The sequence below is a fragment of the Peromyscus leucopus genome, chromosome 16_21 (genome assembly GCF_004664715.2).
Source record: "Peromyscus leucopus breed LL Stock chromosome 16_21, UCI_PerLeu_2.1, whole genome shotgun sequence".
Classification (NCBI taxonomy): domain Eukaryota; kingdom Metazoa; phylum Chordata; class Mammalia; order Rodentia; family Cricetidae; genus Peromyscus; species Peromyscus leucopus.
The window spans coordinates 68,467,482-68,491,400 of NC_051084.1; the positions used below are offsets into that span (position 1 = coordinate 68,467,482).

Genomic DNA, 23,919 nt, shown 5'->3' on the forward strand with positions numbered 1-23,919 from the left:
CTGATGCCTAGTCTTATATATAATATATAATATTAGTGAGTGCTGAGTCACTTTTCATTTTAGAATATTCTCTGTTTCTTTGACTGTTTTGGCTACACACAAAGTTTTGTCTCTGTCCTTCTAGTGGCTTCTGATAATGTAAGTGGGAATACTTGTGGGGTTTAAACTAAAGGCAGGGAATTGCCTTATCTAGCCAATCACCTTTTCTTTCCCACAGTATCTTCTTCTCATGTGTATCCATTGACAGGCAGGCTAGCAGAATCAGAACCTGTAACAATAGTGCAGCTACAGAAGAACTTGATCTATTCTTCCAAAATTACTTTTGTGTTTACATTGCTATTTGCCCGTTTCATTGAACGTTTCACTAGAAAGTGCCTTGAGTTGTACATCTTAGGGAAGATGTCATGCAAACCAACTTCTAACTTTTTTTTTAAACTGAATTTTTCTAATTAAAACTAATATGCAAATTCATGTTTTCTAAACTGTTATACCTATGATTTTGCATTTGTATATGTACTTATTTTAACAGGTGAGTCTTCCTTATTTAGACTTTTTAAGTTCTTGTCTTGGTCATTAAAATATTCCATGGCAGATGAAATGTGGGTGCATGAAGACTGTTGACATTTTGTGATCCCCAGACAGCTTTCTCATCTGGGTTCTTTGTGTCTCTAGAAATGTGAACTGTTTAGCTACCCCATGGCAATCTTGGAAGGGCATTTCTCTATGCCCCAGTGGCACTGGGTAGACTAAAACAATAAATGTATCTCCAGCTCTATTCCAGCTCTCTAGAGAAAAAACAGTAGCTAGAGCAGTTTTTGTTTGTTTGTTTGTTTTTTTGTTTTAACCTTCTAGAGACTTTTAAAACATTAAATCATGGATGAAATTAAACAACTAGGACATGCCAGGAGTCTTGGAATCTTTGTATAGTATCTGTTGGAAGACAAAGTGTATGACCATTATTATTTTAGTTCGTAAATTCTTGGTGTTATAAAAGTTGAATTTGTAATTCCTAAATGATATCAATCATGTGAAGGGTGGTATGAACAGTGCACAAGACTACTGATTATGATGACTAAGAATGATCAAGTTTCTGATGAAACCTCAACAACCTTTTCCTTTGATGGCTTTTTACCTTTCCTTACTTGCTTTGATTCCCTCATCATTCTTATGCAAAATGGTGGACTAGAACAACCTGAAAACAGAGATGACCTGTTTTGTAGTTTGTCAGAGTTAATTACTCTCTTTAGAGGACCATGCTTGAGAACCAGTGTCTTTCTAGAGAAATGAAGGACCAGGAAGTGACTTCATTAAGGCCAGTGTAACATGCTCAAGCAGCTGTCAGGAGTAGCAAGGCCTGGACTAGCATGTCAGCCGTTCCACTGTGTGACCTTGGACAGGCTTCATGACTTCATCCTTTTCCTTATCTGAGCAGTTATGCTACCCAGCATAGAAGGGAGTTGTGAGAATGAAAAGAAGAGTGTTTACAAAGGGTTAGCGTAGCCAGTAAGTGCTCACTTCCAGAAAGCTGATGGGTAAGCAGAGTCAGCTGAGGAAAGGGAACAGATAAACACTACAGTTTCAGCATCAGGACCACAGGCAGCATTAGGCACTCAGGGTCTTCAAAGTATGTTAATTTAAAATACAAGTGTTTGGGTATAGATTGATTATGTTCTTAAAAACATTGGAGAAATAAACATTAACTTTTTGGCCTATCCATCTTACTAAGTTTTTTCTTAATTAGTTTTGTATTTTTTTTTTGTTTTTATTTTCTCTTTAATATTACTTATGGTCACAACTATAGGCCAAAATCTGTCAAGAAAATAGAAGGAGAGAAATAAACTGTAATGTTTTGTTATAAACAAACCTCACAAGAAAAATTAGTTTTGGGTGGAGAGACAGTTTTCAAGTGAATGTTTTTTCATGTTCTTCCTGGCTTTAGCTTATTTATGGACATAAATTTGGTAGTCAGTGGCTCTCACATTTTAATTTACGGAGAGGGGCAGTGCATTGTCTTTGAAAAAGCACCCATGTCTGGCTGTGTCTCACTGCGCATCCACCAAGGTCTACTCCTCAGGCAGGTCTGCTGATAAACCAGAAATGCTGCCATTGGACCACAGTAGCCAAGTATCACCCTGGGAACACTTAATGGAGAACACTCTAGATTTTTTTTTAAGTATTATGATCATGTAGTAAGGGCACTTTGTTTACATTGCATGCTACTTACAGTAAATATCTTTAAAACAACCTGTGAGCTACTTGTACCTTCTCAGAATAACAGTTGATCAGAGTGTAACGTGATTATATTGATTCCCTTATTGTGTTTTTCTCAAGATAATCCTTTTTATAAAGCATGCCCTAAGCATATATACACTCTTAGTTTAGTTTAACATTTCATTCTTGTGTTAGTGTATTTCTGTGTTTTCAGTTACCCAGCTTAGCATGTTGTTTCATACAATTATTTATAATGCTGTGCCTCTTGGGCAGCACCAGGCCCTGGGTGAGGCAAACAGCACAAGGGAGCATCCAGGAAAGCCCTGTTTTGAGGGCTGTACAATTTTTAACCTTGTCGCCTCCCATGTCTCACCGTAGTCCCAGCCCAACTTCAGAGAAGTAGGCTGCATAGAAATGATTTTGATTTTCATTTAGCATAGTCTCATGCATGCTTAGATGTTTTATAAAAAAAAAATGATGAAAATAATGTAGTTGAATTCAAGTTATATTACCCAGGATTAAAAGTAAGTTAACAATATGAAAAAGCAAACAGCACTATGCCTTTATTCTTGCATGCTCAGTAGCTGCCAGAGCTTCAGAGAGCCCTGTTCATCAGAGTCTTGCCAGCTCCCGAACTATGCTGCTGTTGTACCTGGTGGCAGCTACCTGCAGCCTGTGCCGGTAGCTGCTGTTCACAGCTTCATGGAGATATGCTCCTGTCAGCTCGCTCTTTAAACGCCACATAGTCATTGAGGTAGTAATCAGTGAGTCTAGTTTTATTATGCTGTTATTTAGAATTCTTTGAGAATTTGCCTATGATGTGTGTGTGTGTCTGTGTGTGTGTGCAAGCGCGCGTGCGGATGAAAGTGTGTTCATGCCCCTGCTACATCTGGAAATGCTCAAAATTTGTTTGCATTTTTAAGAGAACAGTCTGCAGTGAAAGCAGAACTTTTTGAGAGGTGAGGTTCAAGTTAACTAATGATGGAGCATAATGTGAGGAAGCATAATATTGTGAATTATTATTTGGCAAATGTACCTAATGCAGGATTTGCTGCTGCGGTCGTTTATAAAGTACCGTGTGCAGGAACTTTCTCTGTAAATCCCCAGAACGTTAACTAGAGTACAGCTTTTAGTTTATTCAGCGAGGACTACAGTCTCTAAGTTGTAGCTTGATATGTGTGTCGTTTTCCTGATGAATGTGTGTTAGAGTGTGAAAGAACTGTTAGAATTTGTTCAAATTTGTCCATCATTGTCAAGTTAGGAGTTGTGTTTCTTAAAGTTAGAATTTACTTAAATGCACCTTCTCTACTCTGAAGCAAATTTTTATTTCTACATAAATTCGTGCCAAAATAAGTTTTCCCAAGTAGAATTATTCTGTATTTAGGTCCACTGATAATGTTTAAAATAAAAATAAACTCCTAACAACCAAGGGTGGAGGGCTGTCTAGATTTGTCTCTAGCTTTCTTTTTCATGGCTTTTCAGAAGTGTATCATATTATAAATACATTCAAAATGTTTTGCTCTGAGGATATGTAGCATTCCTGTAAAGGTTAAATCAATAAAAATGATTTGGACACATTCCTCGGCCTGGCTGGAACAGGTAGCCCGTTGTTTTGGGTGCCCTTGAGCTTCTGGAGCAGCTGATTATGGTGTAGCCAGGAACCGGCTGAACTTGCCTTCTGTGTGTAGAAGCATCAGCTTTAAAAACCAAGAGTTTCTTGCCTTCTAGAAATGGGTGCTTTTAAAGCAGGCCTGTATGGTTGACTCGGTTATTTTAAATGTAGCTAGAATTTTGGAGCCTTTCTGTCTCCTTCAGTGCCGAAGATCCACCGTAATGGATAAGGAAGAGGTATGGTGGGAAAATGCAACTAGCCAAGCCTTTCCACAGGATTTAGCAAGACTGGTAGTTCTGTGATTAAAGAAATTATCACACATTATAATGATGACTTTAGACATGTCTTTCAGTCAGCCAGTTTAGGAGAAAGTTCTGTACTCTTTGGGTGATTCTGTTCCAATTAAAGCTTGCTTTTTAAATTGCTCAGGTAAACTTTTGTTTTAAAAGTATATGTATATTTCTTATGTTCAAAGTGGTTCCTCATTCTTATTCTTAAGTACTTACATCCTTTAGTTTGTATGTTTTTGTTTATTTCAGATGCTTTGAGAATGAGCTTTCAGATCACATTATTTTAGTAGCTACTTTTCAAAAACTGTCAATTTATGATAATGAATAAGAGCATTTTTCTTCATTGTTTTCTTTAAGGAAGCAGTGTTGATGCTATTAAGTATTTTTGTGTTAAAAAATTAGTGATCATGTATCTGCATAAAAGTAAATAAAAACTTAAATTACATGTTTAGTCAAGTTTTATTATAGAAAATCTGTTTTTTTGTACATGTAACATACTTACTTTGTAAATAAACAGTTGGGACAAAATTTTCTGTTATGTTGTTTGTGGAAGTACATAAATTTCATAGCCAAGAAAATGGGTTCAGTTCATCTCAAGAATTTATCACTTATATGAGAGATTTAATCACTTAATATGTAATTTAGCAATTTAATACAAATATTTTGCTCCATTTCAGATTTATTTAAGTTTTGATAGATAAGAATATTTTGATAGATAAAAGTGCATATAAAAGTAAAAATGAGACTTCTAGTCATTGGGTGCTTTAAAGCTGTCTAGGTACTTGTGATTGACAATTAAAATATACTGCCATGTACCTCTTGTTCTGCACACTGGAGCCCTCAGCTCTTCTGTAATGTGCTTTCGCACGCCACGAGAAACGTGACTACTGAATCAAGAGGAAAGTTCATTCGAGAGTACTTCTCATTCATATCTACTTTAGATAATAAGATTTCTAAAAGGAGGTGGATATGACTGGTGAAAGGTCTTAAAAATAAAATTTCTTCCTAAATTATAGAACAAGATAGGATATGTGTGCATGTGTATGTGTTTAGTTTTACCACGTGTGAGAATGTAGAGAATTTTGTTTGAATTCTAGAGATCATGAGAGTATGAGGAAGTAGTTTCTGTTATGGATTAATCACCAAAGGTTGGATCACACTGAATTTCCTATTTATATTGCTTTACTAATGCACTGCAATACAGTTTTTTTTTAAAGTAGTATTTGCCTAATTGTCTCTTTAAATTTTTTTTTTTGTGTGTGTGTACTTTAGTTTCTGTAAGAGCACTAGCAAAATTTCAATGCTTTTCTTTTAAAAGCTGAATCCCATAAAGGTTTATAAATTTCATGACATTAAAACCTTAATTTTACTAGCTTATCATTTGTAGCCAGCTGTCTACTGTTGGGGCACAGCTCTTTAGGGGCAGTTTTCTCTTAGGCTTCTCATAATGCCTATGGATGTTTTAGGGCCTTACCAGGAAATGCTCGCATATATTTTATTTTCTCTTTTTTTAAAAGAGAAATGTACTGGGAAGGAACCCAGGACCTTGAACATGTGGCAAAGGCTCCAGCCCTAGCCTGACATACATTTATAGTTTGGTACACAGTTCATAGAAAACTGGTTTATATAATGTGGGTTACTACCTTAAAGAAGTTTTCTTCCTGTGTACTGTACTGTGGTGTGCAGCTATAGCATGGTAGAAGTCCAGGAAGCAAAGAAAGAAGTGTTTTCTTAAACAAACAAAGACTCCCACAAACAAACAAACAAACTCTCCAAACTTTAAAAGCCGTACTTATATAAAATACCTAAGAGATTCTTTACCTGTCCCCTTTTGATACCCAGGCATCTGTACTCTAGGGTCTAGTTACAGTGATAGATTGGAGGGTTGGAACATTAACTATGTAATTTGCATTATTACATAATAATATTAATAGGATGGATCTGATGACCTGTTTTCTGCTTTAAAGTCCGTGTTTGCTGCTTAGATTCATTGAAATAATTATAAATTATTTGGTAGAAATAATGAGCATTACTAAATATTCATTAAAGAATATCGCTTTTCACTTAAAGAATATCTTGGGAATTTAGCCTGAAGTTGAAAAGTTCAGTACAGAAATTTAGAAAGAAAATTGTAGTTATTATTGAAAACTAGCAGAAATAAAAGGCTAGTGTTTTAATTACTTACACAGGTTATGTGGGCAATGAGTAAATATGTAGAAGATATATACGTTTAGTGCCAAGCTAAGGTAGCCATAAGTAAGGGTCTCTCAGCAGATTACTAATGTTCTCATTGGCTTGTGTAAACTGAAATGAATTTTTTTATTGATGTCAGTGACTATTTGGATTTATAACTGGAAATTAATGTCTTTGGATTTTGTAAGCCTAATACTGCTTATTTATGTTTCTTTGTGGATGCCTAATTTTTATTTTTAAAATTGACATTTTTTTTTGCAGTGTACAAAGTATTGTCAGTATAGAAAATAATTGTTTTCCAGAAGCTACAAACAGTCCCTTAGTTATATAACTTATAGTTGTTTTTCTTGGTTTATAATCATTATTCCAAGTTTCATAGTCATAAGTGTATTTGTATATGTGTACATTATCTATAAAAATTTAAAATTAGACTGATAGCCAAAAGGAATTAAAGTTGGATATATGTGGCAGGTATTTTATTTCAGTGAAAAATCTGTCTATGTCCATATAAAGGTTGTGGAATACCACAACGTCATTATTACAATTTTTACAAAGAAAGACTGTATATACATATGTTTTTAAAACTTTATTGGTAATTGTTATTTGGTTTTGGCTAGCATTTTTCATTTATTTATTTTTTGCTTTTATTGAACCACAAAATAAATTTAGTTCTGAGATAACTGACCATAAGAAATACATAAATAATGGTTTGGCGCGCTCAAGTCTCAAGTAATTTTAAGGGGACCTATAAATGTGTATTTAAGTTTTTGGAGTTTTAGCTTAATCTTTTATGTAAATATATGTTTATAGTTAGTGGTATAATGATTCAGCCAACATCCTTCTTGTACAAAAGTTAAGGTTACTGAAAAGCAAGTATGATAAAATTAATTTATTTGACTGTGCAGTCAAAATTAATTGCATTGCATAGAATGTTTAGATCTATCTTGTTAAGAATGCCACACTGTAATATTATTCTGGTGTATAATTTTTGAAGAGAAATGGCATTACGATTAGCAGTCACAAAATTTCTAGAGTAGTTTTCAAAAATTATATTACATACATTTTGACAAGAACATTAACTTGGTAGATTTTCTAAAATCAATGTAATATTTTTTAATACCCTTCAGCATTACAAAAAATTGTGTTATGTCTGTATGTCAATAATTTCTTTTTCTTCTAAACAATAGACTTAAAAAATTTAAACATGGTAAATTAACTCTTATCATTGTTTATTTGAAGCAGAAATCCTCACACTTTGTATGTTTTTTGTTCCTTGCATGTATATTGGATTTAAAATTATTATCATTTTAAATTTGTGTTGCTGAGGATTGAACTGTGGTCATTGTGCACGTGGGGCAAAGATTCCATTACTGAACTCTATACCCCAGACCCTGTATGTTAGATTTTTGAGTACTAATAACATTTTAGAATATTTACAGGAAGAGAATGAGTAACACATTTAACACATTATTCGTTCTGTAGAAATATTAAGTACTTTCATAGAAACTAGCCTTTAAACTGAATTCTACAGTTCATCTCATTTGGGAGCATTACAATAAGTGCTACAGTTTCTGTTTCTTAGGGGAAGAAAATATGCTTATGGAAAAATAGGCTTTAGAATTAACTCCTGTTTAATAATAGCACGAGCTTGAAATGTTTTATAGGGTGTTTCTTACATCCATTCAACAGTGTTGCAAACCTTGAATCCCATGACTTTAATAGTACTATATGGAGAGGAAATTCCTAAGAATTCTGTGTAAGCTGAAGATATTGTAAACAGCATAATAAAGGAACATTTCATCTAGGTTGCTATAATAAGTCTTAAAAAGTTATATGGTCTGTTTTTATTTGTGTTTTCTGTTGAATGGACAAAAGTTCGTGGGTAACTGTGGTTAAAATTGTAAGGAAACTCCCATTGAATAAGGTATAGAATTTCCCCATTTTACTTGAATTGTAACAGATTAATCAGAATTCATATCCAGTAAATATCATTGTCCTTTTGAAATGATAAGAGGTTAAGGTGTAATATATTGTGTATAAAACTTTATAAAGATCCATTTTAAATCATTAAACATTTTTATACACTTGAGATAATCAGAATATTTTACTGTTTAGAAAATATCAAGTATTGGCGCTTACTGTTATCCTTAAAATAGGAGCTTAGTGCCAGTTTTGTTTTTGACTATTTTAAATCTTGAGTTGGAGTTATACAACTTTGGTTCATTGGTATAGGAGAGGAACAAATAGTCTGTTAAGGTGACCTGTCAGGAAGCCCCTGCCTGAACTAGCATTGGGTTGGCAGTGGCCGTTTAATGATAGGTCTGGCCGCCTATGAGAAATAGTCACACATTGTCACAATCATGGTTTTAGCTTCTGCCACAGGATTTTATTCACCTTGGATTGATAGCATTCACTTGGCCACATGTGTAATAGTTTTGGAAAGACACTGCAGAGGTTTCCCGTTTCAGGGAACCGTTTCTATAAACATGTCTCTAAAGACTTGGTTGATAGCATTTGCAGTCTTAATGCTTATGCTAAACTTACACAGCTTGCCTGGTGCCCTAGACTGGGCTTGTCCGAGTGTCCTGGCAGAAGTCTGAAGCAGCGTGGGAGTGGGTGTGCGTTTGGTGTGCAGAGGACTTTGCAATGTCCCTTTGTTCCACCGTCAGTTTCCAAGTGTGCGTGGGGGCTTCATTAATCATCGGAAATGCAGACATAGAGAATCCAGTCCCATTGGAGTTTTGATATGAATACTTACCTTTTCTCTTTTAATATATATACAGTTGAGGTATTTGGGTAACCCCTAACCTTTTGCTTTAACAAGGAAGCACAGTATAAAAATATTACCACAGTTTTCATGCAAGCAGCTCCTGAGAGGTGGGGAGAAAGCCCTCTAGATGAATATTTTTGAAAAAAAAAGTTGTGATACAGACTGTCTTAACTTAGCCCAGTATAGTACTTCAGGACCACCAGTGTGTGAAATTGAAAGCACATGAGTTCTGAAGCACTAGAGGAGGTTTGTAATTGATTAGCGCTGCTTGAGAGTATTGAAGTACAGGGAGATTTGATTTGTGAATGGTTCTATTCAATAAAGATTAATTCTGTGTTCTTGATAACATCTTAGTCCCCTCCACGAGTCAGCTTAACCCCCAGTTTGCTTAACCGTCCTATATTTCAATATTCAGTCTTCTCTTAATGAGCTGGAACATTTCTGCCTTACGGAGTTCAACTTAGACGACTGGCTGAAACAAGTTTGACCATCAGCAATTATTAGCTTGAAGGGTGTAATTGAAGAAATTATTTTTGTTTTATTAAAATAATTAAAATATATTATAATGTAATTGTGTATATTTCATGGCTTTCTCCTGATTTAGAAACTACTAGGAAGCTCATTCAGACTTAACGGATCTTTTTCTATAATTCCATTTACATTTCAAAACATCTTTATGATTTAAAAGTGAAATCAGTATTAATCTTGTAAAGTGGAATCATCTTTTAGAATGCATGGTAGTCTCTTTGGGTATTACTTGGCAGTTTTAGATTTTAGTAAATATTAGAGTAAGCCATCCATATTCATTCTTTTTAATTTTTCTCTTTGGATTATCGAGTTTATCTCTGTTATTTGGGAAACAACTTGAAAAACTTGGTCACTAGGGAATCTTGAAAGTACAAAATGATTATTGTTGCTATAGACCACAACTATTGTTTTGGAAATGACTCTTTACACATTATGCTTAATCAGTGACTTTGGTCTGTTATGAGGATTCTGTGTAGAAATGTAATCAGTCAGCTTATGTGATTTCACAAACAGTCCCTAATGGTGAGATACTTGTTGAGTCAATCTGCTGTTTCAACAGGATTTATTCCTATTAAGTAATGGTTTTGAGTAGCACAGATTGAAAACCTTGATGAAAGTATGCAGAGATCAAGGACACTGGGACTCTGCCATCTGTCTGCTGTCCCCTTGCACTCCTCCCTCACTGCTAATGGCTGAGGTGAGATAATCAGTAAGGGCGTGCCTTGTCCCTTACCTAGAGCATTTTACAGTTGGCACATGTACTTAGGCCATTGCGTTAGGTGGTTCTGCTGAGCACTCTAAGAGAGTTTTAGCTTTCACATACTTTATGGAACAGGGAAACGTGACGTGATGATAACCTGGAACGATTGTCCACTCCTCACTTGTAATTAGTCTGGTGGAATAGGTACACGCTAAGTTCTCTAGCCTTTCCTAAGGTACTGTTTGGAAGAGGGGAGGTAGGGAAGGTGAGACTCACCTTCCAGAAGAGAAAGACTGGCTACCGTGTGAAAAAGTACTGCATGCTGGAGAAGATGACCTCGATTTGTCTTTTAAACTTGGTCAGGTCTGGGAAATTTTCATATAGGGCAGTCACTAAGAGCGTCACAACATAAGGCCCACTTCCACCCCTGTAGGATGGGAGAAGGCCACTTCAGCATCTTCTTTGTGACAGTTATGCCTCCAGGGCCAGATGTCCCTTAACTGCTTGCTGTACCTGCCCGAGCAATCCCTGCATGAACAGAAGCTTTAATACAGGTTTTTTCCTTTTTGTCTCCTAGTCACTAATAGCAGATCTTCTCCTGTGAGAACTGTACTTATAATCTGGGGTATACTGGGGTATAATGCAGTCTAGTTGTGGTTACTTTCTGCTTCCTAAGGCAGACATTTTTAAAGTGATGCTATGCCCACTTTTAAAATTAGAAAACAATCTATGATTATTACACTGATTATATTTTGTAACTGAGTGGCCTACTTTTGGCTACTGTGGGAGTCATTACAACAGTGTTACATACTTTAAAAATGAAAACATGAAGTACGTATTTCTTTAGAGAACCCCCTCCCTTTTTCAGGTTTAATTTTCTCTTTGACTTAAGAGGGACCCTCTCCTAGGAGCCAGTTAAGATGTGTGAGGGGGGAGGAGTAATGGGACTCCAATCAATAGTTTGAAAATTCTCCAGCTAAGTTAATGTAGGTACACACAAGCAAAGGATTCAGTCTTTAAAATCTGCTTGCCGTGTAGTTGGGACATGTTGGATATCATAAAGAGAATCATGTAAGTGGACATTTTACTACAATCCCATGATAGTTGATCAGGATTGAAGTCATTTACATATCTGTATCAGCACTCACTGAACATTTAGTATTAAGAGACTGTATTATGTTTGTTTTGTTTTAAGAGTCCAGCATGATTTCGTCGGCATGGCTCTTTTAAATCCTTCAGGGTATCCTTTCGAAGTTTATTTTTCATGAGACTAAAAACGGTCTTCATTTTGCTGGTCTAAGAATGTGCTCAGAGGATCCTAGAGGTTTCAGTGTTTGCTGAGTGTAACGAGTTCTGCATGGGAGTAATAGCGTGTAGAGATAAAATTAAAATTATTTAGAAAATTACAGTTTCATGTAGAGTAAACGATTTAAACAGTCAGTGTCCTGAACTACTGCAGATCTTTTCACAACAGCTCTGATGTCCTGAGAATGCTTCTGTTCTAGCTGAATGTCTGCTTCAGTCACAGAAAACTGTTTAGAAACAAGCTTCTAGAGATATCTGAGGACAGTTTCAGACGGTAAAGAGAATTCTTTCAGTGGAGCTGCTTAAAATGTTAACTTTCCTCCAGGTTTATTTCTGTGTCATACACACTAGCCCATAATGTTTCGATAATTCTGAGGTCTGCTATTTTGTAAAATTGCTTCCTTTTTGAAATTTGTTCCAACATTGGGAGCTGCCGAGTCAATAACTTAACAATACTTTGATTAATTCAGCATTCAGTTTATTCTAGTGAGGTTCATGAGAATGTTAAGCTTTTACTGATTTTAACATCCTTGTTTCTGTTACACTGGAAAACATTTTTGATTAACATGAGCTCATTCAATTTTGTCGATTTCAAGCCATTACCCCGAGAGTTAGTTACACATGCCAAGTACAAATATTTACAGCAATTTCATTTTTCAATGTCTAGTGCAACAAAATAGCATCATCCTGACCTTTAACATGTTGTGACCCCGGAAAGCCAGCAGCCCGTCTAAGATGCCCTCTATGCTCAGCAGGTTGCTAGCAAACAGCATGAAAACACGGTGACACTTACCCCAGAAGAAGTTCTGCTGGCATGCTGTCACTGTGCTGAAGAGGCTGTTTGATGCCATAGTCCTTCCTTTTCCTTCCAGATAGAGCTGGTGCCCTCTGTTGTAAATACTGCTTGCAGCCTTAGACTGAAAACACAAACCATACCCAGTCCTTGTTTAAGTTGTACAGTATGCCCGGAGTACATAGACTTTATATTTATTTTTTTCTGTCAAGAAATTATGTAGCTGGTAACATGTGAAAAGCAAGGAAACAAAACAGAGAAGAATGAGCAAATATTTGAAGGACCTACTATTACTGCATAGACTGTGGTTAGGGCACTCACTGACTCGCTTGCTCTCGGTGGCTGGTAGTGACCTGCGGAGATTAACCATTTAAAAACCAGAGACTTGTTGCTGTCCTCCTGGAGAAAGCTTGCACCGCACTTGTGGTTCTGTGGTTGTTTGTGAGGCGAATGAAGCATTCACACAACCCAAAAAAGCAAAAGCTTGAAAACTCCTAGTTTTTGCAAGCACTACTACTGGAGAGACAGAATCATGTGGTTTGTGACCTCACAGTACTCCAAGTGAAGTGGGCCTGCCCACCACTGTGGCTTTCCCCTTGCTCTCCCCTCCCTCTTTCTCAGTCTTCCTTCTCCCTCCCTCTTTCCTCTTCTCTCTTCCTCTCCCTTTCTTTCTGTCTTTCTGCTTATGGGTTCTCTCTCTCTCTCTCTCTCTCTCTCTCTCTCTCTCTCTCTCTCTCTCCTCCCCACTTCTCTCCCTCTCTCCCTCCCCCCCCCCTCTGACAAAAGGCTTGTGGTAAGGCCTTCCTGGCATCCAGAAGGCTATAGCATTTTAATTTTTGTGACTCATGAGGATTTGGATAGAATACAAATGCTGAAGGAGCCCACACTCCTGTAAGGTTAACGTTTGGAGAGCAGATCTCCGCGGCTAAGGGTTTCCTTTCTCCCACCTCCCCACTCCTGCCTTCCCTCTGCTCTTTTCTTCTCTGTTTTCTACCCCTCCTCCTTTCCCTTCATTATTATGTCTATGGAAAAGTGAACAAAACTGGCTCAAGGCAGCATGTGACGATCCGAACAGCCATGCTGAGTTACAGTAATCTACATCTTGGGATTGTGTCCCATGCAGAGCCGCCTCTTCAGGTTTACCAAGGTGGCTGATCCCTTCTATTTGCCTTTTGCTTGTCTTCCCAGACTTGTGAATCTGTAACTCATTGTAAAAAAAAAGTTTACCTTTCCAAAGCTCTGCTTGCAAACTCCTTGCTGGGATTGACTGTAATTGACTGTCACCAAAGTGTTCGTCTGGGGACTCCTTTACAAATATTAAATCATGGCTGTCTAGTTGATTTTATATTAGGTGGCGGCTCTTACCATAAAGATTAAATGTAATTACTGTCATATTATTTTTACCATCATCTCATGGCTACTTTGAAGATCTTATAAAACAAAATGTTAAGAATTTCAAGATGGTTTGTTGGAATAATGTTAGTTTTCTGTGTGATTGGATTTTTATCTTTCACAGAAATGTGTTTTGTATAATTCTTTAGTCAGCTTGCACAGTGACTTTAACGGTTTTGGATTGCAGATCTTCTGCATATATAATGAAATACTCAGTAACTTCCATAGCTTAGTATTACACTTCACAAGCTCAGAATAGAGTGGGTTAAACAGAAACTGTAGTTTTTTTGTTGTTTATAATGGAAGCTTTGAAATAAATTACAAAATGCTGTGTGTAGTAAGGAATAATGCACAGACAGAGTATGTTAGTCGTCTCGATTTGCTAATTCTGATTCAGAAGAAAATTGAAACCATCTTTGGGAAACTATCTCTTCTTTTGCCCTCTTGGACATATATGTATAGAGCTCATTTTCTTATTAGGATGATTATATATCATAGGCAGTGAATTTCACATTTATGAATAGAGCTTCCTGTTTTCATCAGTTGGGAGCGAGGGAGGATTTTTCAACAAACGTTATAAAGGCGAGCAGACCAATTTCCTAGGCATTTTTTGCCATTTATCCACGCCACTCTGAATTTGCATGTTCGATTTCTTCCTACTGTGATGGTAACCAGCAGTGGCATGAAATAGATGACTGAGATGGAGGTGGGAACAGGGAAGCAGAAAGCCTTGGTTGGGGTACAGTGGGGGCACAGGGAGGGCTGAGGAGGTGACAGAAGTAAAAGGCCCTGTGTCTGTTCATCCCAACCCAGCACAGCTTGTTATCTGTCTTTGGTTCCTGTTGTCTAGGAAACCCTGTTCCTGAAAGGTTTTCTATATGTACTGGAAAGAGATGGGAATGATTTTAACCCCTTGTTTTTCAAGTGTCTAGAACTTTTTTCCAGAATGAACTTTTAATGACAAAACCACAGAAATACATTCTTGTTGTTTGATTTTGAGGCTAGAGTCATACTTTACTGTAAAACAGATCTTACATTGAAGTTTTCATTTAGGGTCATTATTCATGCAGAGAAGAAAAAAGTTACTCTATTAGCCTCTTTCATAAATAAAGTGTGCCAGTGTGATTTTTATCTCTACTATCCAAAGTAAGTAAAGGAGGGTTTTGTCCATAAATTTGTGGAGTTTCTGAACTTAGCTCCATATGCACATGCAATAGCAGCACTTACAGTTGAAGATAGTTTCTCTATTGTAGAGCCACTATATATATATTATATAAACATATATAATATATATATATGTGTGTACGTATATATACGTACGCATACATATATAGCAACGGTATGTATACATATGTATATATATGCAGCCACACACACATAGCAACTATATATAAAAAGCAAATGCTTTTCTTTTAGAATGTTCAGATCTCTTAAGCCTTAATTTTTTACAAAATGTTTTTTCCTTAAAACATTTTTAAGGTGTATACACTTTTGTCATTCAAAATGACCTGAATGAATTTGAATAATTTTACCACCAGCTCATCTGTCTTCCAGTTATGTGATCTCTCTTGCAGGTGACCTTACTGCTTGTCTCTGTGTCCAGCTCTCACCATACAAGGCTAGTAGACACTGCTGAACATGGCCTTTCTGTACTGTGTGAGGCCCATCACATTCTGGCAGGATAAAAACAAGGAAGTTACACTTGTGGTTTAAATTTGTGTGCTCATCGTCCACGTGTCCCCCTCCCAATTCCAATTAGCCTCTCTCAAGAGCAAACAGTACATTGTTGTAGAAATCCCCAAACAGCACTGGTGAGTGACAACACCTTTGATTCTGACTGCATGTCGTTAGGAATGGTCCTAGTGATGGAGAGCCAGCCAGCTCCAGGAAAGCCATGGCGAGAGCTCTTGTGCAGAGACGTCTGCCATGCTTCTATTCAGAGATGGAGGTCGCAGACTGTCTCTAGATGCAGTCCCTTTGGGGGATGTGCTAGCAGTCGCTATGGAGGAAGCCAGCCTATAGATTCTGTATCTTAATGCTACAGCAATGAAGTTCAGCTTTAAATTTTAAACCAGTCTTTAAAACATCATAAAATTAGTGCCTTGCTTTATTACTTTACAGTTTAGTATTTTTTCAAAATTGTCAGTTTTTAAAATAGCCAGACATTTGAACATAACAGTATAGTAATGCTTTAAATATCATACATTTCTTTAATGTTATCATTTGAATTAATTACTTGCTCAACTGCTGCTTAAATTTTAATACAATAGTTTTATCAATACTGTGTCAATATCTGTGTTTCTAAAGAAGGATTATTTTAGACTTACATTTGCTGCTTTTCTATTCTTTTAATTAAAAACAGTAAGAAAATGACTAACAAACTCTAGATGTCCACTCTGTCTTAAAATATTCTGATTATGAGACTAGGAGGCTAGGAACTTGGTTAATTTATTTTAACTTGATATTTGGTAATTTATGTTTTTGGGGGCAATTTTCCTTTTTCAGATTTGATATGTAGCTGTTTATGCTTATCTAACATTTATCAGACTTTTATTAAAGATTTAAAATTGTTCTGTGCTTGTAAAACAATTTTATTTTAAATTATGATTATGAGATATTAATCCTTACATCTTTATATAAAAAACAGGAATGCATATTTGGTTGTGAGTACAGAGTATTTTTTTGAACATTGTTATGAGTTTTTAAATTAGATTATATATATTAAAAAACCCCAGTGCCACAATTTTCTTGTTTACTGATTTCACATGTGTACTCCTAACAGCTATTTTTCTGAGTGTGATATAATATGCAGATTGGATGCCCAAGAGAATCTCTGATATCATTGTCCACTTATACCTTCCCTTTCCTCCTTCCATCCGTCTGTCTGTCCTTCCCTCCCTCCCCTTCCTTTTCTCCTCTTCCTTCATTTCTGTCCCTCACTTCTTTATCTCTACTCCAGTTCCAAGCTTTTGTTTGTTTGTTTGTTTGTTTTCTTTTGCCATGCTTTGACATTTCTGTATATTCAGAACTTTCTTAAATTTTTATTAAGGCAATTGACATGTTAGTACTCACTAATGAGTACCTGGTAGGTCTGAAACACAGCCCTCTTTGTACACTGTTGTGTCTTGATCTGTTGTAGCTCAGCTGTTAGAGAGTATTGGCATTTGTTTCTGGGAATATTTGATTTCTTCTGATCTGTTCCTTGAATCTTTCCTTTATGCTGATTTACTCAAGCATATTGTTTTGCATGACATTGGCACTTTTATTGTGAGGATCATTTTTTTTTCTGGGATTATTCTTTAAAGTATGATGATCTACACTTTAGTAATGTACCTGTATAAAGTACTTTTATCTTTCTTGTAATTATTGAAGCAATTCATCTTTGAATGCTGTCATTTTTTATAAGGATTTTTTTTTAAAAAGGTGACAACTTGCACAAAATGTGGGAAATATGCTCATATGACAGCTGAGGATGTGGCCAGACTCAAGCAGGAAACGACTACCCACAATGCAATGTTACATACACTACCACTTAATAAAATTTATATCAAACATGCTTCTGACCAAACCAAAGAAAAATAATACCCCAGCTCTGCTGGTGAATGTATCTAGGGAAAAGCGAAACTAACTTTTGTGCTTGCACAGTCAGTGAAAGTGTGGGGCAGCCTAGTACAGTGGAGGGAGCTTTGCTCTCACTCTGTCCTTGGGGTTCAATACTTGAGTGCAGGTGACACCCTTCTACAGGGAGAGCTTTATTGGTGTCACTTGTCTTGGAAAAGGCCCCATAGGCCACCACTCTTTGTTCGCTTGAATTGTTTCAGTATTGAATAGTTAGAGGGTCTTGTCAACTGTAAGGGGGAAAACTGCAAGTTTAGATACTCTTTGGCTTACCTGAACTTCTTACAGAGCCAGGGGCCGTTTTTGTAGTCTGTTTTATCTTTTCTTGAATCAAGCCTGCCGAGCTGTGCTCCCTTCCTCTCCCTGTTGGTGTTTGTCTGTCCACACCGAGTGAAGCAGATCTGGCTGCTCTATGATGTGGTTAAAAAGGTATTGGTGCATCTTATAGAAAGATCAGCTTTTAATGTAGTTAGTGTTCCCATTTATAAATCTTCAGCTGTTGAGCTCTTGGCTGTCAAATTTCAGCAATTTAGATGAATTTAATACCTTCATAATTTAGATGAACTTCAAGGTTTTACGAAGGAGGTTGGGGCACATAGAGTTTTAAATTGGCAGACAAAGTAGAGAGATTCTCCTAGACAGCTACAAGAGGCTGTCACTGTCACTCACTGGTCCCATTTGCATATTTCAGTATCTACAAATGGTCACTGTTTTGCTTTGGAACTGGTGCGATACTGTCATCTCAGCATTTAGATGTGGCTGTTATTGGCTGTATCTCTATTAAGGATGATTTGCTTAATTGTTTGGAGTTTTTTCCCCTTTAGAAGATGCTTATCAATACCAGCTGCCGCAGCGTGGCTTTTCTCCACGGACTCATGGTGGTCTCTGGAAGAATGTTCCTCAAGTTTGACAGGTGAGACAGACGCTCTCCAGTGCCACTGCTTTTGGATGAATCTGACTGTGGTCGGAGAAAGTGCATCTTGCCAAAGTATATGGGTGAGACCACACACAGCCTTTAGAATAGTTATTGTAGGGTTATTTTAGGAGTCCATGTCTTGACAGTTCTTTTATTTGCATGCCGGTTTCATTGCTGTGTATAGATTTTTCATTGGGTTCAGAAAAGGCTATTGTGGATTGAGGTCTCTGTTAAGCTTTCTGTGTAATTTATGGTGAGTTCAGGCATAATTAACAATACAGAAAGAATATTGAAAATGAAGCCCTGGAATACAGATCTTTTTGTTTTTACAAATTTGATAGTATTCCCACTGGAAATCTCAATTTCTCAGACGTTTTAGTAGTTAAAAATTACTCTATTTGAATTTGAAGATTTCAAGAATTAGAAGAAATATTAAAATATTTGTATCTCTGATTATATTAATATTAGGAAAAATTACTATTTCTCAAAGTATATTTTAAAAACTATTGCTTATAAACAGTGTTGTTTCTAAATTTTACATTTTAGTAAAAGCTTGAAAGCATTGAAATAAATTGCTAAAGAAGTCAGTTTCTAAATATGTAGGTAAATTTGTAGGCTACCAGTCTTTTATGAGATGATTAAAGCTTTGTTCAAAATTCAAAACTATAGTTAAAATTATATTTTATTTTTTTAAAAAGAAATATTTGTAGCTTCAGAAACTGACAGTTTTAATGAATAGTAGCAAACTTTAGACTTTCACAAAAATGTTTCTCTTAATAAATTGATGTATTTGAACATGTGTTCATAATTATTATTTTAATAACTTTATTAAAACAATTCACAAGACTTTTTACTGGATTAGTGAGTGTATTTAAGAATATGTTTGTGATAATTCTACCTTTCTCTGGTAAGCTGGTTTCGTTCCTGTTTTCCTAACATAGTCTGCAGAGGCAGTTGCCTCCTCTCCCACTGAGACTGATGTACGTCCTGGCAGGAAGACTGTCTGTGGCTTTTTCAGTGAACAAATATATAGCGAGATGAGAGCATACTATATGCAAATAGGTTGTTTAAAAAAGAGTTGGCATTGATCTCTCAGAAGTTAACCATATCTGTGAACCTCGATTGAGTGCTATGTCAAAAAAAGAACTGCACGAGCTATTTTGAGACAACTTGCGGAAACTTGGATATAGACTCTGGGTATCGGTGAGTGATGCTGAGGAATATCAAGTTTAGTTGTGACGACGATACTATTGATTTACATAGAAAAAGTCCTTATTCTAAAGAGGTACATGGTGAAATTACTACTATGGAGTCAGTGGCATACTTGAACAAATACATAAAATGTGTCAATGTTGGCTGTTGAATCTGTGCAAAGGGATAGACTGGCATTTTTCTACCTTAACAGTGAATTCTGAAACAAAGCATTTTGTGTTTAAGTGACTTATGAAACTGTTTTAAAATTGAAATCAAATAGTCGGAAAACTCATTTGTGTGGTATATAAAGAGTAAATTAACTGGATGCTGGTGGTGCACACCTTTAGTCCCAACACTCGGGAGGGAGGCAGAGGCAGGCAGATCTCTGAGTTCAAGGCCAGCCTGGGCTACAGAGCCAGTTCTAGGACAGCCAGGGCTACACAGAGAAACCCTGTCTCAAAACAACAACAAAATGAAAAATGGATGTGTGGAAATAGATTGGCTGTACTTAATAATTTATGGTTTTAACCTTTATCCTTAAATCTTATCGTGGCAAAAATTTATCCTTAAATTTTATTCATGGAAAAAACTTACCTTTAAGTAAAAAACTGGAGGTTTGTGGTGCAGCGACTCAAGGCTGGACACCTGTAGTGGAACCCAACAGGCTTTTTGTGTCATTTTTGTTTAAGTTGGATACTTCTAGAATATATACGAATACCCTAAAGTTCATCCATGCTTAAGTCTGATGGTACAAATCTGAAAGCCAGGCATGCTGAGGCAGGGGCCTCAGAGGTTTTAAAGTCAGCATGCACTGTGTAGGCAGGCCCTGTTCAACCAGCAGTGGGGCTCCAACAGATGGCTCAGCTCTCAGGGCACTCTCTGAGTGCGGTTGCTAGGGTTTGGTTCTCGTGCCCACAGTGAGGCGCACAACCGTCTGCACTCTGTTCCAGGGAGCCAACACGCTCTTCTGGCCTCTGGGGGTACAAAAGGTGTGCGTGTGGATAAGCCTGAAGATACACATGCATACATGTAAAGTAAAAATAAAGTTAAAACAAAACCAAACAGTTTATTCACATCAACTAATTACTTTTAGCTTATGTTATTACTGTTAAATCTCACATTTCCAGGAGTTATTCTAGGGAGCAGAAGCCTACATCTATGTCACAGGTATTGAATGTTGAATTTGTGTCATACTAGTTGATGGTCTCCCAAGGGCTGACATACCTTTTCTATACAGAGGGAAATAGTAAATGGTTTTGGGTTGGGGGTGTAGACTTTCCATCAGCAGCTCAGGTCTGGTTGTAGTCTCAAAGCTGGCAGTCAGTAAATGAATACATATGTCTGCATTCCACTGACACTTTAGTTAGAAACCAGGCTCTGGCTCTTGCACCTGTACTCTTATTCCTAGAGAGCTGTGTAGTTCAGTGGATGCCAACCACAGAAGCAAGGGTGAGTTGTGGTGATCAGGTTTCTTCATCTTACACTGTTTATAAAATCTTCTATTAAAAGTTTATTGCCATGTGAAGCATTGTATCTGTGGTGCTTAATAACTATCCGTTGTATTGACCCAGCTAATTACCCTGTAGTACAATTTTTTTGACATATAAATTATTATTTTGTGTACATTTATTAAGTATCTTAGAAAACCTTTTAGGTATGAGGTTCGTATATAAATAAATTATCTCGACTAGAGGCCTTTATACATTATATATTCTAGAAGCATCCCTAAATTTTAAGTATTGATATTTAATTTAGTTGTTTATTTTATTTAGTTGTTTATTGTTATTATTAATAATAAAGATGTTAAGATGGAAGAGCCTATGTTCTTTAGCCATAGAAGTATTTCTTTTTGAAAATTCATTGGGCTTAATGCCCAAGAAGAAAATATTTAATTGAAATATTATTAATAATTATGATCAGTTATTTTTCCAGTATTATTTGGATGGGTATAGTATATGTGTGTGCACATGTGTGTGTGTGCATGCTTGCCCATGTGTACATGTATGGAGGCCAGAGACTGAAGTTGGGCATCTTCCTCAATGGTTGTACCTTATTTTTGAGACAGGGTCTCTGAACCCAAAGCTCACTTTTTTCAGCTTGGCTGGCTGGTTGGCAGTCCTCGTGGACTGGCCTGTCCTTATCAGTGAAGTAGCTAGGCTCCATAATATATTGGGTGATAGTTATTACTGAGCAGAAAAAGAAACTGTCTTGGGCTGGCAGAAGGGCTCTGTGGGTAACGACGTTTGCTGGAATTCACACTGCTGGAAGGAGAGAACTGACTCTTACAGCTGTCCTCTGATTGTCACATGATACCGTGGTGCACATGTGCAAAGAAATAAATGTGACCAAAATACCTTAATGTAATAGTATTTATATAGTTTCATGACTAAAGAGCTAATGAACTGTTTTCATGGAATGTCAGAACTTTGGTGTATTAAATTAGATATAGCTCATATATGTATCTGTGTCACACATGTATATAAATAAAATTACTTGCAATAACAACTCAATATTTCATATTTTATACATTATAGCTTATGATTATTTTAATCAGTTCTGCTCATAAGATACAATAGCTAAAGATGAGATAGTTGAAAAATTACTGTTTTTTGTTAATATAATTTTGACATATAGATGAAACCTGCCTTCTTATCTTTCCTGTTATAAACAGGTTATTGCCCATTTGCTTTCATATATCACAAAATTCAACATAATTATTTTGTTGAATAATTGATTAATGTAATAACATCTATCCCCTACCTTCATTATTTAAGTATTTTAAGATTTATTTTTATTAAGTGTGTGTGTGTGTGTGTGTGTGTGTGTGTGTGTGTGTGTGTGTGAGAGAGAGAGAGAGAGAGAGAGAGAGAGAGAGAGAATCAGAATATGCATGTATGCATGTAGATGCCCACTGAGTTCAGGAACTGGGTGGAGCTGGGCTTATAGTGGTTGTGAGCTGCCCAACTTGGGTACTGAGAACTAAACTCAGGTCCTCTGCAAAGCAATCTGAACTCTTAATGGCTAAGCCATTTCTCAGATCGTCATTAGATGACACACATATAAGTTATTTTGAGTAGTGATTAAGATAGCTTGTCTGGTAGGAAACCACAGAGAAGTGCTCAGAAACTCCAACAGCATTACCCAGGGTCTCTCCATGTAAAGTCACATTGCTCAGTTATAATGCATTTTAAAAAGTAATCACTGTTCTGTCTCTAAAAAACAAAAATAAATAAAAAACCCACCCCAAGTCAAAACAGACAAAAATCCAAAAAGACAAAAAACAAAACAAAACAAAAACCCCGAATCCAAAACAAACAAAACATGAAGTTGGGTGGGTAGGATATTGGAGGTATTAGGAAAGGGGACAGAATATTATCAAAATATATTATGTGAAAAAATTTTAAAAGGCAATACACAAAAAGTATCATTATGGTGCAGCAATCCAATAAACTTGATGGCAGGAAAAACCTTGTGTCAATCCCAGTGATAGAAAATGCTTAATATTTACATAGAGAAGATACTTACCCCAAATCAAAAATGAGAAACTGTAGCTAGAGTTTTCCTGCCTTGCCCACAGTCAGGACAAATCTTTGTCACCCGCTAGTCCCACAGCCGCTCAGACCCAACCAAGTAAACACAGAGACTTATATTGCTTACAAACTGTATGGCCGTGGCAGGCTTCTTGCTAACTGTTCTTATAGCTTAAATTAATCCATTTCCATAAATCTATACCTTGCCACGTGGCTGGTGGCTTACCAGTGTCTTCACATGCGGCTTGTCATGGTGGCGGCTAGCAGTTTCTCTCTGCCTCAGCCTTCCGCTTCCCAGAATTCTCCTCTCTCCTTATCCCACCTACTTCCTGCCTGGCCACTGACCAATCAGTGTTTTATTTATTGACCAATCAGAGTAATTTGACATACAGACCATCCCACAGCAAGAAACAATTTTGGCATTTAAAGTTCTAACATTCACTTAGAAAGAAAAAGGCTTGCTGAATGGTGTGTCACCCAATATGAATCAATGAGTACAGATTTATGTACTTTACCCTCTCTGGGTTCTGGATTAAGTTCTTAGGACTCTTGTCCTTTTAGTCAGGAACTCCTAAAGATTATGCATTTCTGACAGTTTATTCATTTTTGAATATAACTCTTATTGCTGCATTCAGCTGTTTTAAAAAAAAAGAACAGATACGTGTAAATGAGAAAAATCATCTATATAACATTTTGAAAAAGCCAAAACAACAGAGAAAGTTCAAAAGCTTAGCAGGTAAACTAAATAGTTGGTGTATCCTCATGAAAAATAAATCAGTAAAAGCAAAAGAGGGGCAAGTTGTTGAGCTGGAGGGTTGAATTGGTGGCGTACAGGCCCCACAGTAAGACTGCTCTGCACAATACAGC

The 23,919-nt window shown here is 36.6% G+C and overlaps 2 protein-coding genes across 10 annotated transcripts in view; one reads left to right on the plus strand and one right to left on the minus strand.

Moving 5' to 3' along the window:
- The window catches only part of Runx2 (RUNX family transcription factor 2), a 325,752-nt gene extending 312,697 nt beyond the window's left edge, over positions 1–13,055 (minus strand). For 2 of the 6 annotated variants that reach the window (XM_037200129.1, XM_037200128.1), the window contains exons 1-2: positions 12,724–13,055; positions 12,403–12,526 (exon numbers count right to left, since the gene is read on the minus strand). In XM_037200129.1, coding sequence (XP_037056024.1) covers positions 12,403–12,526; positions 12,724–12,861 — 262 coding nt within the window. In that variant the 5' untranslated portion in view covers positions 12,862–13,055. The remainder of the gene's footprint in view (positions 1–12,402; positions 12,527–12,723) is intronic. The other 4 variants (XM_037200130.1, XM_028890679.2, XM_028890678.2 and 1 more) reach the window with 4 other exon arrangements.
- The window catches only part of Supt3h (SPT3 homolog, SAGA and STAGA complex component), a 349,478-nt gene that overhangs the window by 27,335 nt on the left and 298,224 nt on the right, over positions 1–23,919 (plus strand). The gene's annotated exons all lie outside the window — the stretch shown is intronic.